The 13,237-nt window shown below is 43.5% G+C and overlaps 1 protein-coding gene across 1 annotated transcript; it reads left to right on the top strand.

Annotated features, from left to right (window-relative positions):
* The first annotated feature begins 415 nt into the window (after positions 1 to 415).
* On the top strand, positions 416 to 11,983 carry pdgfbb (platelet-derived growth factor beta polypeptide b). The gene is made up of 8 exons (XM_020108501.2): positions 416 to 983; positions 5,422 to 5,518; positions 6,144 to 6,200; positions 6,843 to 7,036; positions 7,132 to 7,314; positions 7,482 to 8,337; positions 8,425 to 8,587; positions 8,685 to 11,983. The coding sequence occupies exons 1-7, from the start codon at positions 924 to 926 to the stop codon at positions 8,568 to 8,570; spliced, it is 1,593 nt and encodes a 530-aa protein (XP_019964060.1). The 5' UTR covers positions 416 to 923; the 3' UTR covers positions 8,571 to 8,587; positions 8,685 to 11,983.
* Positions 11,984 to 13,237: the final 1,254 nt, after the last annotated feature.

The raw sequence follows: 13,237 nt of genomic DNA, 5'->3' as shown, positions 1-13,237 counted from the left end.
TCTCATAGCAGTCTAACTATAAACACTAACTTTTTATTCTTACTCCCTCAGAGTTGCTGAGACATTTCAATCATGTGGCAAAAGCACGATTCAGATCGACAGGGGATGAACAACTGTGTGACAGGACTTGGCTCAGTCTCAGGAATATCTGCATAAATGGTTCCCGACAGAGGAAACGTTGCTCAGAGCGGCGGCTGCTGCGGGTGAGGCGAGTGCGCAAATCATCGCCCGTTCCACAGGCAGGGGGCGCTGGAGAGAGAGAGAGAGAGAGAGAGAGAGAGAGAGAGAGAAAGCCAAAACCTCCACCATCATCATCATCATCATCACTGCGGCCGCTGCGTAATCAGGCGGCTCCAGGGCTGAGGCGCACCGAGCCACACAGCACGCAGCTCAGTGATAAGACTCCTTGGAAGAAGAGGAGCGCAAACTACCCTCCAGACCTGCCTCGTTATTTCAGCTGCACTTTGAGGACGCACCAGAAACTGGATTCTAATCGACTCTGTTTGAAAGAAATCCTTGGAATAATTTCACGCACTTTACGCATCTCATGGATGATTTTTTTCTCCTTTGTGAATTCTGGACCTTTCCTCGCGTAGAAATGTCCTTGAATCGTCTCTCAACTGAATTTCTTTCTATCAACTTGCGCTTGTAGGCGAGAGCGCACACGTTTTGCGCAAGGTGCACGTCGGAGAAAAAAGTTGGAAGTGTCTTATCATCCTGCGCACAGTAAACTTTAAAAAAAAAAAAAAAGAGTCTCCCACACGTGAGGCGCCTCTGACCGACCTTCTCCTCCCCGTGCCTCGGACACCTCCGCCGGTGGAGACGATCCACGCGTAAAGGCGCGCGCAGTGCAGAGGAGAGGGAGACTCTCGCGCCTCCATAAATGCCCGGTCCGTCAGAGAGGCTCGAGGCTGGGCAGCAAGATGAGCGCGTGGGTACAGCTCGTGTTGCTGGCGGCGTGTCTGCGGTTCGGCGTGGCCGAGGTGAGTCTTAACCTCCAATCACTGCACCATCCACTTTCACTGGTGCGTCCCCGCTGTTCGTCCTGTTCATGCCACAACATACAGATGTCAGAGGAAGACCTGAACTTAACATAGTCAAGTTTTACAGACACATTTACTTGAGCATAAACTTTTTCTATATAATCTATAAACTTAAGTTAAACTTAACATCATTAAAGCAACTATTTCCTAAGAACTACATCTAAAACAAGAATACAGTGTTTTCAAATGTTTTTAAATGGTCAAATTAGCCATAAATATAAAAGCATATTTATGAGCAATTACGTGTTAGCTGCTTGATACTCGAATGTCCCAAAGGGGATGAATAATCTATCTGTCTGTCTATCTATCTATCTATCTATCTATCTATCTATCTATCTATCTATCTGTCTATCTGTCTATTTGTCTATCTGTCTATCTATCTATCTGTCTGTCTGTCTATCTATCTATCTGTATCTATCTGTCTATCGGCACAAAGTCATCAATATGTTTATAATGAACACAGCGGCAGAAGACACACACATCAACACGTGGTTTTTATAACTTTTAGATTCAGGCCTCGTGCACCTGCTTCAGTCTATAGTCTCATAATAAAGTCCAGTGTTGGGATCCTCAGCAGAAAACAACTGTTATTCCTCCCATTAACTAACTGGTGCTTAGAATGGATGCCCAGGGGCAGACACATCCGGAGGTCCCTCTCTGTTGCTGTGATGATGAGCCACAGGAAATGGAGGCTGCCATGATGGGCTCTGTTTTTTTTCTACAGCTGGCTGCTCCACGTGGTTTCAGTGGTGCGTTGATGGATGCAGATGCTGAACGAGGCAGCGAATCAGTGGTTTAGCACCATCAGACTGCAGCATCATGCTATAGAGGGCCACATGTTTGTCACAGCTGCGGAACAGGAAAGGCCTCTTGCGGTGGCACTGTGGGCAGACAGTTGAGATGCACAATGTAAATCATGTGTCTAGCTGATTTTGTGTATTGCACAATGCACTCAGTTGTATATTACACCACATAAAGAAAGCCTGAAAGAAAAGTTCAAGTGAGCAATCAGTATTAAAATGTGGAAGCATGGCTGAAGTCTGATTTTCTGCTGAGGTCAAACAGGAAGACGAAACTTAACCAAGGGTCTGGTCGAGGTCAAGTGAGGCTTGATGTTGGAAAAATAAAAATAAATCTTGGTCTCTTTTTTTTTTTGTCAGTGTCAGAAAGATAGAGTGGATCTGACCTTGTCTCACTTCACATCCTCGTTGTTGTTGAAATAAAGTCAGTTGAAGTGGGTTCAGCTGCACCGTGGATCTTTGAATCTGTTTCTGACCCTCGCAATTCATCTCCACAATGAGACACCAGTGTCTGTGACCCAGAAAACTAAATGGCCTTTAAACACAGTCAAGTCAGGGAGAAGGGGACTATTGAACAAATCAAAGAGAGGCCCGGCTGTCGTGCAGTCAGATATAGGTGCTGTGGTTTGGCCTGAGGACGGAGTAACGGCTGGTAGAGCGGAGAATTTACTGTATGCAATCTACCGTCACCATGACCACTTCACATAAAGTATAGATTTTGTGAAACACGGCTATGATGGATGACTTTAAATTCCTGTCTTCAACCTGTATTTTCATTTTATGGCTTCTGTAGAAAAAAGAAAACTCAAATTTAGTTTTTTAGAGCCAGAGCGTTACAGAAGCTTTGAGCTATACAAGCAGGAAATCCCCCCCTGCGTCTAATTTTAAAATTACAAACAGGAAGTCTGTTGGTACAATCATGTCCCTTAAAAAAGCACATTATCATAAGAGAATGGGATAATTTAAAAGTACACTTGTGTATGAAACACTACTTAGATTCAGAGGGAGCACCAAAGAGGAATCCACACATTTACTTTTTGCATATCATGCGTTAGGCTTCTCTCCAACCCAGAGATAAATCATGACGATTAATTAGAATCACATTTATTCCCACTCTGCAGTATTGTGCACGTGCAGGAATAGTTCCAGAGACTCCATACTGCTGCTGCTGCGCCGGCAGCAAACTCGACCCCCTAATTATGTACGATTAGCCGTTCCCTCCCCTGCCCGCTGCCTGTACCTGGCATTCCTCAACGTGTCCGACCGGCCTGCAGGGGACGTGCGTCTGCTCCAGGTGAAGAATTCTGGATTATGTCAGAATTTATCAGGGAACACGTAGAAGAGCAAAAAAGAAATACCGGACACTTGGACATCACTGCAGCAGTGGACGTCACAGGGAGCAGTTGTGTGTCTGGTTGTAAGACAGCGGTGCTGCGGAAAGTCTTCAGTGTTACTGTGGATACACACAAGGCCAACATCACGTTACCTAATGTAACAGCTGTGTCTGCTTCATCAGCACCAAACAGACCAACTGCTCCAGATTCAGTCGAGTGATGAGACTGATTCTTCTTCTCTGTTCCCGAGAAGTTAAAGCATCAGACCTGAATATTTTTAGATTCTAAAGCATTTATTCTAAAAAACATGTGATTTGATGACCCGAGCTTTAGGAAAATGTGATTTACATTTTTCATCATTCCACCTTATGTTGTACAGACTAAGTAATTCATTGATTGACTGAAAAAATAGATCACAAATCTTTGTTCTGGTTTTATTTCTTCTTGTCAAGCACTTTAAGAAAGGTGCTATATTAATACAGTTGATATTATTATTATGATTATTATCATTTGTAGTTTAGTTCTCAATTACAGGACACATCTTTGTTTCAGTGAACATTCAATATTTTATGATCTTGATATATTTAATGTATAAAATCTCGTAGCTACACACCGAACATCACCATCGTGTGTTTACATCTTCTGTCTGTGCAGTTTGAATCTGTTTACATCTGTTTTGTTTATCGGGAACCAAAGTGTTTATTTAATATTTCCTGCTTAGACACAAATCGTCATGACAGCAGGCACCAGCGTGAACAAAAGGCACACATCCTATAATTAACAGCAGACACAATTAGCCAGGCAGGTTGGCTGTGTTGTCGAGGGGAGGAAATAATCATGATGACTCCTCAGGGGCATCGACGGCTCTGCAGCAGAGATGTAAGTGTAATACAGCAGGCATTTCCCCGCTGGATGGTTTGAGTCTATGGAAAGCTGAGCAACAATGGGGGAGAGTCAGAGGCGTACAGTAAGGGCCGGGTGAGAATACATGTTCATGCATGGATGGCTGCTTCCTTTGGCTAAAACTTACTTCCTGTCGGTATTCTTCCTCAGTGGAATCGCACAATGCTCTGAACTGAATCCCTGTTTTAGAAATATAGTTTACTTTTTGGTTTTTGTGTATTTCCAACTGCTGACACACGTTAATTATTAGACGGTACGTCCGTTCACTGGTGCACGACGAGCTCCTCTTCCCCGTTTCATCTCAAAGCAAATGAAGCACATCAACCGCATTAAAGTCACCGTGAGGAAGCGTGTCGACCCACGTCTGATCCTTGTCAACTTCAACCCGTCTCTTATTCATCCATTATCCCTCCTCTTTTTCAGATGCACCTCTCCTCTCTCCTCCACTCCGTATCACTCCTTCCCCCACTTCCTGACTCCTTCCTGGCTCCTTTGACCCCTAAATGTTAGCAGATGAGAAGACACAACGCCAATAGTCATTCAGCCTGCTCTTAGTGACCATTGTGTGTCTGCTCCGGTTAATACGCCTGTCCCCCCCAGCTCTCTCTCTCCACCCCAGTAATGCTGTTGGGGGTGGGGGGGTTCTTAAACCCACATTCAGTGCAAAGAAAGACAATGCGGAGCTGTTGCTTGGTTTTTATTGTTGTGGTGATGTGGAAATATTTTGTTGAAAGCAGGTTGTTGAAGGATAAAGTTAATATTATGTTGGCTTTTTGTCATTATCAACACATAGTACCTGGGGAACCTAACAACAGAAGAATATATATACATGTCAGTATTATATATTAGGATATATAAGATCAGTTAATATGAGCCTTTCACAGACGTCTTGGTATAAACGTGCAGATATACATTTTAATTTATTTATATCGTGTTCAGCATCCGCTCTAATTCAGTCTTTATGAAGTGTTTACAGGCATCGTGGATGTAAAAAAACTCTTCACGGCTCCAGAGAGTATTAATCAATGACATTAAGTAATATAGATAAATAATAAGAGTGGGGTGGTAGGTTGGAGTTTCTGTCTTTGGTTTTGATAGAACAGATAAATAGTTAAGACACATGTTATTAAATTGTGACAAAGCTGTTTGTGTGTAACAGAAGAGGAGGGGAGGACATCTTTTCCTCCCAATTCCATTTCCTCTGACAAATTTCTTTGTAAAACTCTTGTGTCGAAACAATCATGTGCTGTCTTTCTTTCTGCTTTTCCCACTATTGTAATGAACAACATCTTATTTCTTTGGTCTCTTGAATTTTGATGAATTCCTGCTCGTGTGTTTCAGGGGGAGCCTCTGCCTGCAGCCCTGGTGGAGCTGGTTAGAAACAGCCCCATCACGTCCATAGAGGACCTCCAGCTGCTGCTGCTCTCTGACTCCGTAGGTAAAGATCCCAGCATTCTATTACTGTTGCAGACGTCGACACCATACAACAGCAATATAACAATCAACAAACACTTTTCACTTGATCACCTATTGCATCAATTAAACAATTTCTAATTGTACAAAAAAATGTTTTACAGTCTAAAAGCATGGCAGCATAGACACTACATGTTGTACAATACACAAGAAACATCCTGGATCCACACCTCCCTGACCTGTACTGCACACTTCCACCAAGTATACAGGAATCCTGCTTAAAAATGTCTGTAAAAACAAATCTAGTTGATGCTGAATAATAATCACAAAGTTAGAGAATAACAACAGTTGTAAACTGAAAACTAACATAACAACAATTAGCAGTTACTTCTTTATAATTGACTAGTAAACATCATTAGTGGTAAAACCAACAAACACACACACACACACACACACACACACACACACACACACACTCCAATAACTACCCCCACACCCCCTTTGTTTTTTGTTTCTCCCTCTCCACACATGCAGGGGGCGCTAGAAGGCCTTGAAATAAAATCCCCGACACGTACCACAATAAGATTTTATGTGTACATTATGTGACCATGTTTAGTCAAATGCTTTACTTGTCTTATGTCTTGTCTCAGACGAGGAGGACGAGACCTCTGCAGTCAGTGGAGGTCACAGACTACCAAGGAGCCTCGGTGAGCAAAGCCCCCCCCCCCTTTCCTCTTTGTTCTTACCAGTGTTATTTACCAGTGTCTTGTTCTGCTCACAGTGTTTATTGTATATCATGAAGGACAGAGACATTGCTGCTATTACTCTCACATTGTTTCTTTAAAATAAAAATAACCATCATGGCGTGGCTGAGTTTATTCGGATGAATGTGTTCTTATCCCCAGAACTAGATAAATAGACGGTTGTAGTGACGGAGCCGAGGATTCCTGATTTTCCTCATCACACTCTATCATCATTAACAAAGGGCAGCGTTTCTCAGAGTTGATTTATGTGACAAGTATGTTTTTTTTTTTGTGACACGGTGAAATTCTTCCCATTAAAGCTCACGATAAAGCAGATGTCTAAATTTCCAGACATCCATCTACAACAGTGTGGCTGACATCGGAGGATTATCTTTAATTACATGAAGAAAACTGTCTCTCATCACACACAAGTTTTATTTCATAACCCAGCTGCTTGTCTCTGGCAGTAACAAGCTGTATTGCATGTTGTGTTGCTGATGCAGGATAGATTTTATTTTCATTTGAGCTGCATAAGTCATTGACGCTATTGCATGAACCCGAGCTCCCCGTCATACTTACACACAATCATCTAATCTGGTCCCTCAGATGCCCAACCGGCCCAGCAGGCTCTGTGTAAAATACGTACAGAGGTGGTTGAGGTTACCAGGGCCATGTTGGATCGTAGCAATGCTAACTTCATGTTATGGCCACCATGCGTCGAGGTGCAGCGCTGCTCCGGCTGCTGCAACACCAAGAGCCTGCACTGTGTCCCTTTCGTCACGCACACCAGACACTTGCAGGTAGACGACCGCGGGCACAGATTTTCATTGTACATACATGCGCTGTTTTTATTATACTGCTAATCATCCCTCTTCCTCCTGACCTCCTCCTGCAGGTGATGAAGATCGAATACATTAATAAAAGACCCACTTACACTAAAGCAGTGGTGTCCGTGGTGGATCATGTGGAGTGCCGATGTCAGCCTGCGCCACGCGCCCCAGCGCCCAGGAGAAAATCATCGCGCAGGCAACACGGCCACCAACATCGAAACCAGACACTCAGCCAAGAACACGGACAGGTACAGAGTTAACGCTCTCTTTTAACTCTTAATTCAAACCTCAGCACAGACTTGTTGACTTGAATTAATAGTTTCTCTGGCAAGATTTTCCTTTGAAAGAACATTTGCCAGATACAAACTATAGCCCAATAATCCAAATTACATTTTCTTGAATCTTATTGTCAAAGGTGAAGATGCCCTCCAAGGATGAGCTCCATCAGTGGGATGAGTTGAAGCAGAACCAGAGGGCCCATCTGGAGGAGCTGCTGGAGCAGCACTGGAGCCCCAGAGGAGACACCTTCACCCAGCCTGGAGAAGGGTACAGTCTGGCTGGGGACGACATGTCTCGGTCTACTGGAGAGGCTGTTCTCTTGTCCCCGCACTGGACACATAACTCCAGCAGGCTCCACGGGACCAAAGACCGATCTGAGAACCCAGAGAACCTGGAGAGGGAGCTCGGTAGGATCGCAGATGGCAACAAGACAGTTTCCTCAGTGGATAACGTTGGTGTTGAGGTAAAGAACAAGTCGGTAGAAGGTGGGAGTCGGTCACTGCTCAACAGTACTGAGGGAAAAGTAAATGAGGGAAACGGGAGCAGAGACAAAGGAACACAAACGCAAGTCCCATTATTGCAAGAAGACAAATCCAAATTTACAAAGAATCACAGGGGTGGCGTCTCACAACCTGTTACTGAAAACCCTCAAGTCAAACTCAGTCTTACTGAGGAAACCATTAGCGAGAGACGTGGGAACAGGTTGCGGCCGACGAAGGAGCCAAATCCGGAGCCTCGAGAGCTGGCGAGACGGAGAGAGAACGAGACTCCGGAGGAAGAGAGGATACTGCAGATTGAAGAGGCAAAACTGGAGGAGGAGAGGAAAGAGCTTCTTCTCCTCCACAAGAGGTTGGACCAGGAGAAGGAGATACTGAGACAGCAGCAGATGAAGCGAGAGGAAGAGGAGAGGCAGAAAGAAAAGGGGGCAGACAGTCGACATCACCTGAACGGTCAACATCACCATCATCTGCAAACAACAACACAGAAACCAGGTAATGCATTTTTGTTTTGTCTTTCTGTTTATCGTTATTTTTTTTTTTAAATGTATTTTCCGTAACATGTCAATTTTATCCTAATAGAGACGACAACGTCTACGACTACCACACGAAAGCCCTTGGCTCCAGCGGCCCCCAGACCTCCAGCTCGTCCAAACCACACAAAGAGGAGGATGAGGAAGAATCGCAAACGCATCAGCAAGGCAGCTATGAGAGCGATGCTAATGTAGAACTACAGTACACCCAGGTGAGTTGACAGAACACGAATGAAATTACTCTGAAATGATAATAATTGAATGAAACCGTGGTGTAAGTTTGTGTCCTGTATCCCCCCCCCCCTACAGGGACACAGTGTGAACTTGGTGTATTTTGTGGATAATCCAGAGGTGACGCAGAGTGACTCCCTTCATTTAAGTATTTATTCCTTCATTCAGTAACCTGCTCGTCCTGTGAGGTCTCCTCCGTAACACTACTAATGACTGACCGGTCAACCTGTAAGTACACCTGGATGGAGTGAGAGGAAAATGGAATATAAATAAAAGTATTTTTTGAAGAGAACACTTGTCAACGACGACAGTTACCGGTGGCGCCGAGGTCTGAGAAACTGTGTGAACGCACGACACATCTGGACGACTGAAACTGCATCACTGTGGATAAAAGTGCAATTTCAGAACTCTACTTGGAAACATGTCTTGATATCAAAAGAGAGAAACTGCACTTATATATTGACGAAGCTGAGTCTATGCGGGGTTTGAATGACAAAGTTTGTTGGACGTGAAAATGGACAAAACTCTTCAGTGTCACGACAGAATCCATTGTAATGTAAGAGACATTCATTCAGTGGACGGCCGTGACAACAAACGCTGACTGAATTGACCAATATTTCCACGTGTGATACAGCTCACATGTTTCAGACTCAGTGTTGACTACCTTGGGGGGGGGTGAAGCCGTGTGGATTTACCGTACTAAGGCCTGATATCATTTATTAGCTCATTAAAACAGTGATGGTCTGTCTTTAACCATATTTAATTCTATTTAACTCACTGCAAACACTGGAATTACACAGATGTGATTCGAGGGCAAAAAAACACGAACCGTCGAGTGAGAGTTCCTTTGTTTCCAAATCTCATCACGGGTGGAAAGAAAAAAAAAAGATTGAGGTGCTACAGGAACGGGGAGGTGATGGCGTCACACCTGTGGCCTGACTGTGTGCTATGTTTCTTATTTATTTGTCTCGACCATAACTGTGGATTAACTCTGTAGAAACACTGCAGACACATTGTCGTTGATTCACGATGTTTGGGTGTTTCAGTCAGAAACAATGAACGACCTCCCAGTACCACGCAGTGTTGAACCTGTCAAAGTGTGTGCATGTGTGTTTTGTACGCCTCAGTGTGTATTGTAGCTACACTTCTGTAACGCACCTCGATACTCATGTAGAAGAATTTTAGAACATCTGTTTCGCTCTTTCTCTCTTTGACAGAGAGACGTCCTTCTTTAGAGAACGGGATGATTTTAAGATCATCTCCGCCACTTTCATCACCGTCATAGACTGTGTAAAGATGGATGACACGACAGATCCACCGAAAGTGAAGCCAGGCCGCTTCGATCGCCATCTAATGGCCGGCTGCAGTGTAGTTTATAAATCCCACCTCCTCCATGTTAGTGGAGGAGACATGAACCATCCAAAAAGTCGAATCAATTTATCTCAAAAATGGTATCTGCGATTTGGGGATTCTTATCATTCATATCCGGGATATTTTGCCTTCATTTCTGGATAGTGGGAGGAAGTGTCGTCCATCTCTATTTAGTCTATGATGATCACCATCACTAATCCTCCATCTTGTATTGCGATTCAGTGCACTTACTATTCTTCTTCTTAGAAAGTAGCAAATAGTTTGGAAGAGCATGAGATTAAATTCAATAAGGCGGGTTTTGTGAGGCTTTTGTGTTCAGCTGAATGATGTTGATCATCCCGACAAACTTGCTCTTCTCATTTAGCCATTCGTTAGCATCTGCCTGACCTCAGGAGGAAACCAGGAAGTGCAGAAGTGACTTGAATTCCAGGTTTTGGGACTCATTCCTGCAGCACTCATTCTTTTATAACTCTGAGAGAAAAGAAAACAGCCATCTATAATGTTTTTTTATTAAACTGCTCTTGTAGCTGTTGTATTACTCTAGAACGCACTGTTTTTGAGATTTCATTTCAATCAAACTGAAAGAGTCAGAAAGAGGCCTAATCGATGCAGGTTATTGCCATTTGGTGTCCGATAATCACTATTCAACATTAAGTTATTGAAAAACATGGCTTGTATGTCCTTTGTCAATTTACAACTGTTACTGATTTTGTCTGTTTATTATGAGATATGATGGAACAAAGTCATGTTTGTGATAACTTTGCCATCTAATGCTATTTTCATATGGGTGTAAGAAGCTAATGTGCTTAAATCTACTTGGTTTTGTGTTTTTATATCTTTTAACACTTTTCTTTTCTCTGAAATTCTAAACGTTTCTTCTAAAAGGTCAATATTTTATTATGAAAGGTGAAAAACAGACAATTGAAACAGATTTGAAAACCAAAGGCCAGTTTGTTCTTTCCGTGTCCATGAGATGTAAAATTTTAACGTCTGCAGAGCTTCCTGTGTGGTCGTCAGTGTGAAACCCAAAGTAAAGTGGACGCTCCATTCATTCACCGTATGACTGTATGTATGTACTTTTTCACGTTGTTCAAATACAAGAAGCAAAGCCGCTCTTCTTGCTGTCAGCAGGTCACCATAATGTTTTTAGTGAGTGTTTCTCATACACCTGACTGTGGTATGAATAGAGTGCAAACCATTAAATGGCTGTAACTGTCTACAGCCATCGTCACAGCAATGTTTCGAGCTAAATTCTCAATCTGCAGCGTATCAATCACACGGTGCCAGCACAGCGTCAGGGATGAACCTATTGAATATGGGTGTGGATCTGGATTAGGAGGCAGATCCAGGATTTTTTAAACTTTCTTTAATATTGCAAAATTTAGGCAATTTCACCAATTTCCCAGCGACTAAATCATGGATCTAGATATAAAAAGTGAGGTATATTTAGGGGACTGGTGCATGAGTTTGTAAAATTTGGAGCAGCTTTATGGGTCTGTGGGCTGAGTTCTACTCTAGTTTATATCTGATAATCAGAAAGCTTATTTTTGAACATCAAGAACATCATGAACTCATTCTTGCCTCGGTAGCTCAGGCAGATTAATTGCCTCGTCCTGTTTGCCGTGTTGTTTCCACTCAGTGCATCTTGGGCTCTCCAGAGACGTCATATTGACTCCCCTAACTTCACCGCCTCGTATTGAGTGTTAGATGCTGGTGATGTGCAGTGAGGTTTGTTCAATCTGACAATAGAGACAGAAAAGAAATAGCAATGGGGGGGTGTGTGTGTGTGTGTGTCCTGTAGGTGAACTCTAGCACACTCTTTCTGCGGTTTGTTTTTCACATTTACCCACTTGACTCTTGGCTGCAAAAAGCTCCAGCTCAGCAGCCAGCCGCATAGCGATGTCTGCTAATTATCCAGTCAACAAGTCGTCTGCTCTTCTGTCTAAATGGAATCATACGAGGAATGACTTTGAAGCATAATAAATGCTAATGTTTCCACGTTCAAACCATTGTATAGATGAGTCTTTTGGGGCTAAAAAGGCCTTTATCGTTGTTTTCGCCAAAAATAACTATGGTTGATTTCGTTTGAATGTATTTCTGCAGCTTCTTCCAATGTCCCTGCAAGTGACTCCTTAAACTCCATGTTTATTCAGGGTTTCATGAATGACTTCCCGTTGTCTTACTGTCAACCTCACACAGACGTCCGACTTCTAAACAGCAGACTATCTCCAAATTCAGCATCGAGGTGGGATCCCTGTTTTTCCGTGGGTGTCCGAGCGGCTCCCCACCCCCCACGGACTTCAAACAAGAATGGGGTAGAGATGCTCGGAGGCTTGTTGACTGTGACAAACACATACACACGCACCGGCATGCTCACGCTCATTCAAACACCCAGGGGTCAACCACCATGACAGTGTGGGAGTGTCTCTGAGGGACCAGAGGCTGTGACTAAAGACACGGGACGGTTCACAGCTGACTGACTGACCTTAAAGACGGATACGGCATGTTGGGTCTCAACAACACTGTTACCTAACCAGCAACGACCACTGCAGCAATTGAACGTGAACCAAACTCACAGCGAAACCCTGAATCAACCATTAATATTAAATACGTCCACTCAAATTGTGTTACTGGGATTAATCTGATCTTTTCCTTGGGTTCCCATGATCATGAAAGCTGAGGGATGGAGCAGGGATGCAACAGGCAGCTGAGAACTCTTTGGAGGTAATCCTGCAACAGACTTGTGATTTTCCTCCTATGCATGCTGGGCGACAAACTATAAATAAATATGCTTTCTGATAGCTTATACGATGTGTTCCCGGAGAACAAAACTTTCAGATTGTCCTGCCTGGAATACAATTTATAGAGTTGCAGTCCCAAAAGTGCCAGCAATAGTCATGTTAAGAAGGAAAACAGACAGAACCAGAGGAAGTTTCTGACAATTCTTGAGCTGCTCAGTTGATCGAGAGCTCAACTCACATTTGAAAGTCTAAGGATATAGAATTGGTGTCAGGGTTGAAGTAAAGCAACGATGTGTGTGTGTGTGTGTGTGTGTGTGTGTGTGTGTGTGTGTGTGTGTGTGTGTGTGAGAGTGTGAGTGTGTGTGAGTGTGTGCAACCAGGCATCTTAACATGTGGTGGACCTCTGGGAAAGTGCATCCATGCAGAACGGGAGCAGGTTTAGTGTTACTTACTTAACTAAAAGCCTGTTTAACTTCTATTCTTTCATTTTAACTAATCTCGATGCTCGGTGGGAGGGAG

This window comes from Paralichthys olivaceus, chromosome 5, assembly GCF_024713975.1.
Source record: "Paralichthys olivaceus isolate ysfri-2021 chromosome 5, ASM2471397v2, whole genome shotgun sequence".
Lineage (NCBI taxonomy): Eukaryota > Metazoa > Chordata > Actinopteri > Pleuronectiformes > Paralichthyidae > Paralichthys > Paralichthys olivaceus.
This window is presented reverse-complemented; position numbering and strand designations above follow the sequence as displayed.

Excerpts from the sequence above, each read along its gene's own strand:
- pdgfbb (XM_020108501.2), top strand. The coding sequence starts at position 924 with ATGAGCGCGTGGGTACAGCTCGTGTTGCTGGCGGCGTGTCTGCGGTTC. Across the intron at positions 7,037-7,131 it reads CGCACACCAGACACTTGCAG|GTGATGAAGATCGAATACAT; the intron begins GTAGACGACCGC and ends CTCCTCCTGCAG. Across the intron at positions 7,315-7,481 it reads TCAGCCAAGAACACGGACAG|GTGAAGATGCCCTCCAAGGA; the intron begins GTACAGAGTTAA and ends TTATTGTCAAAG.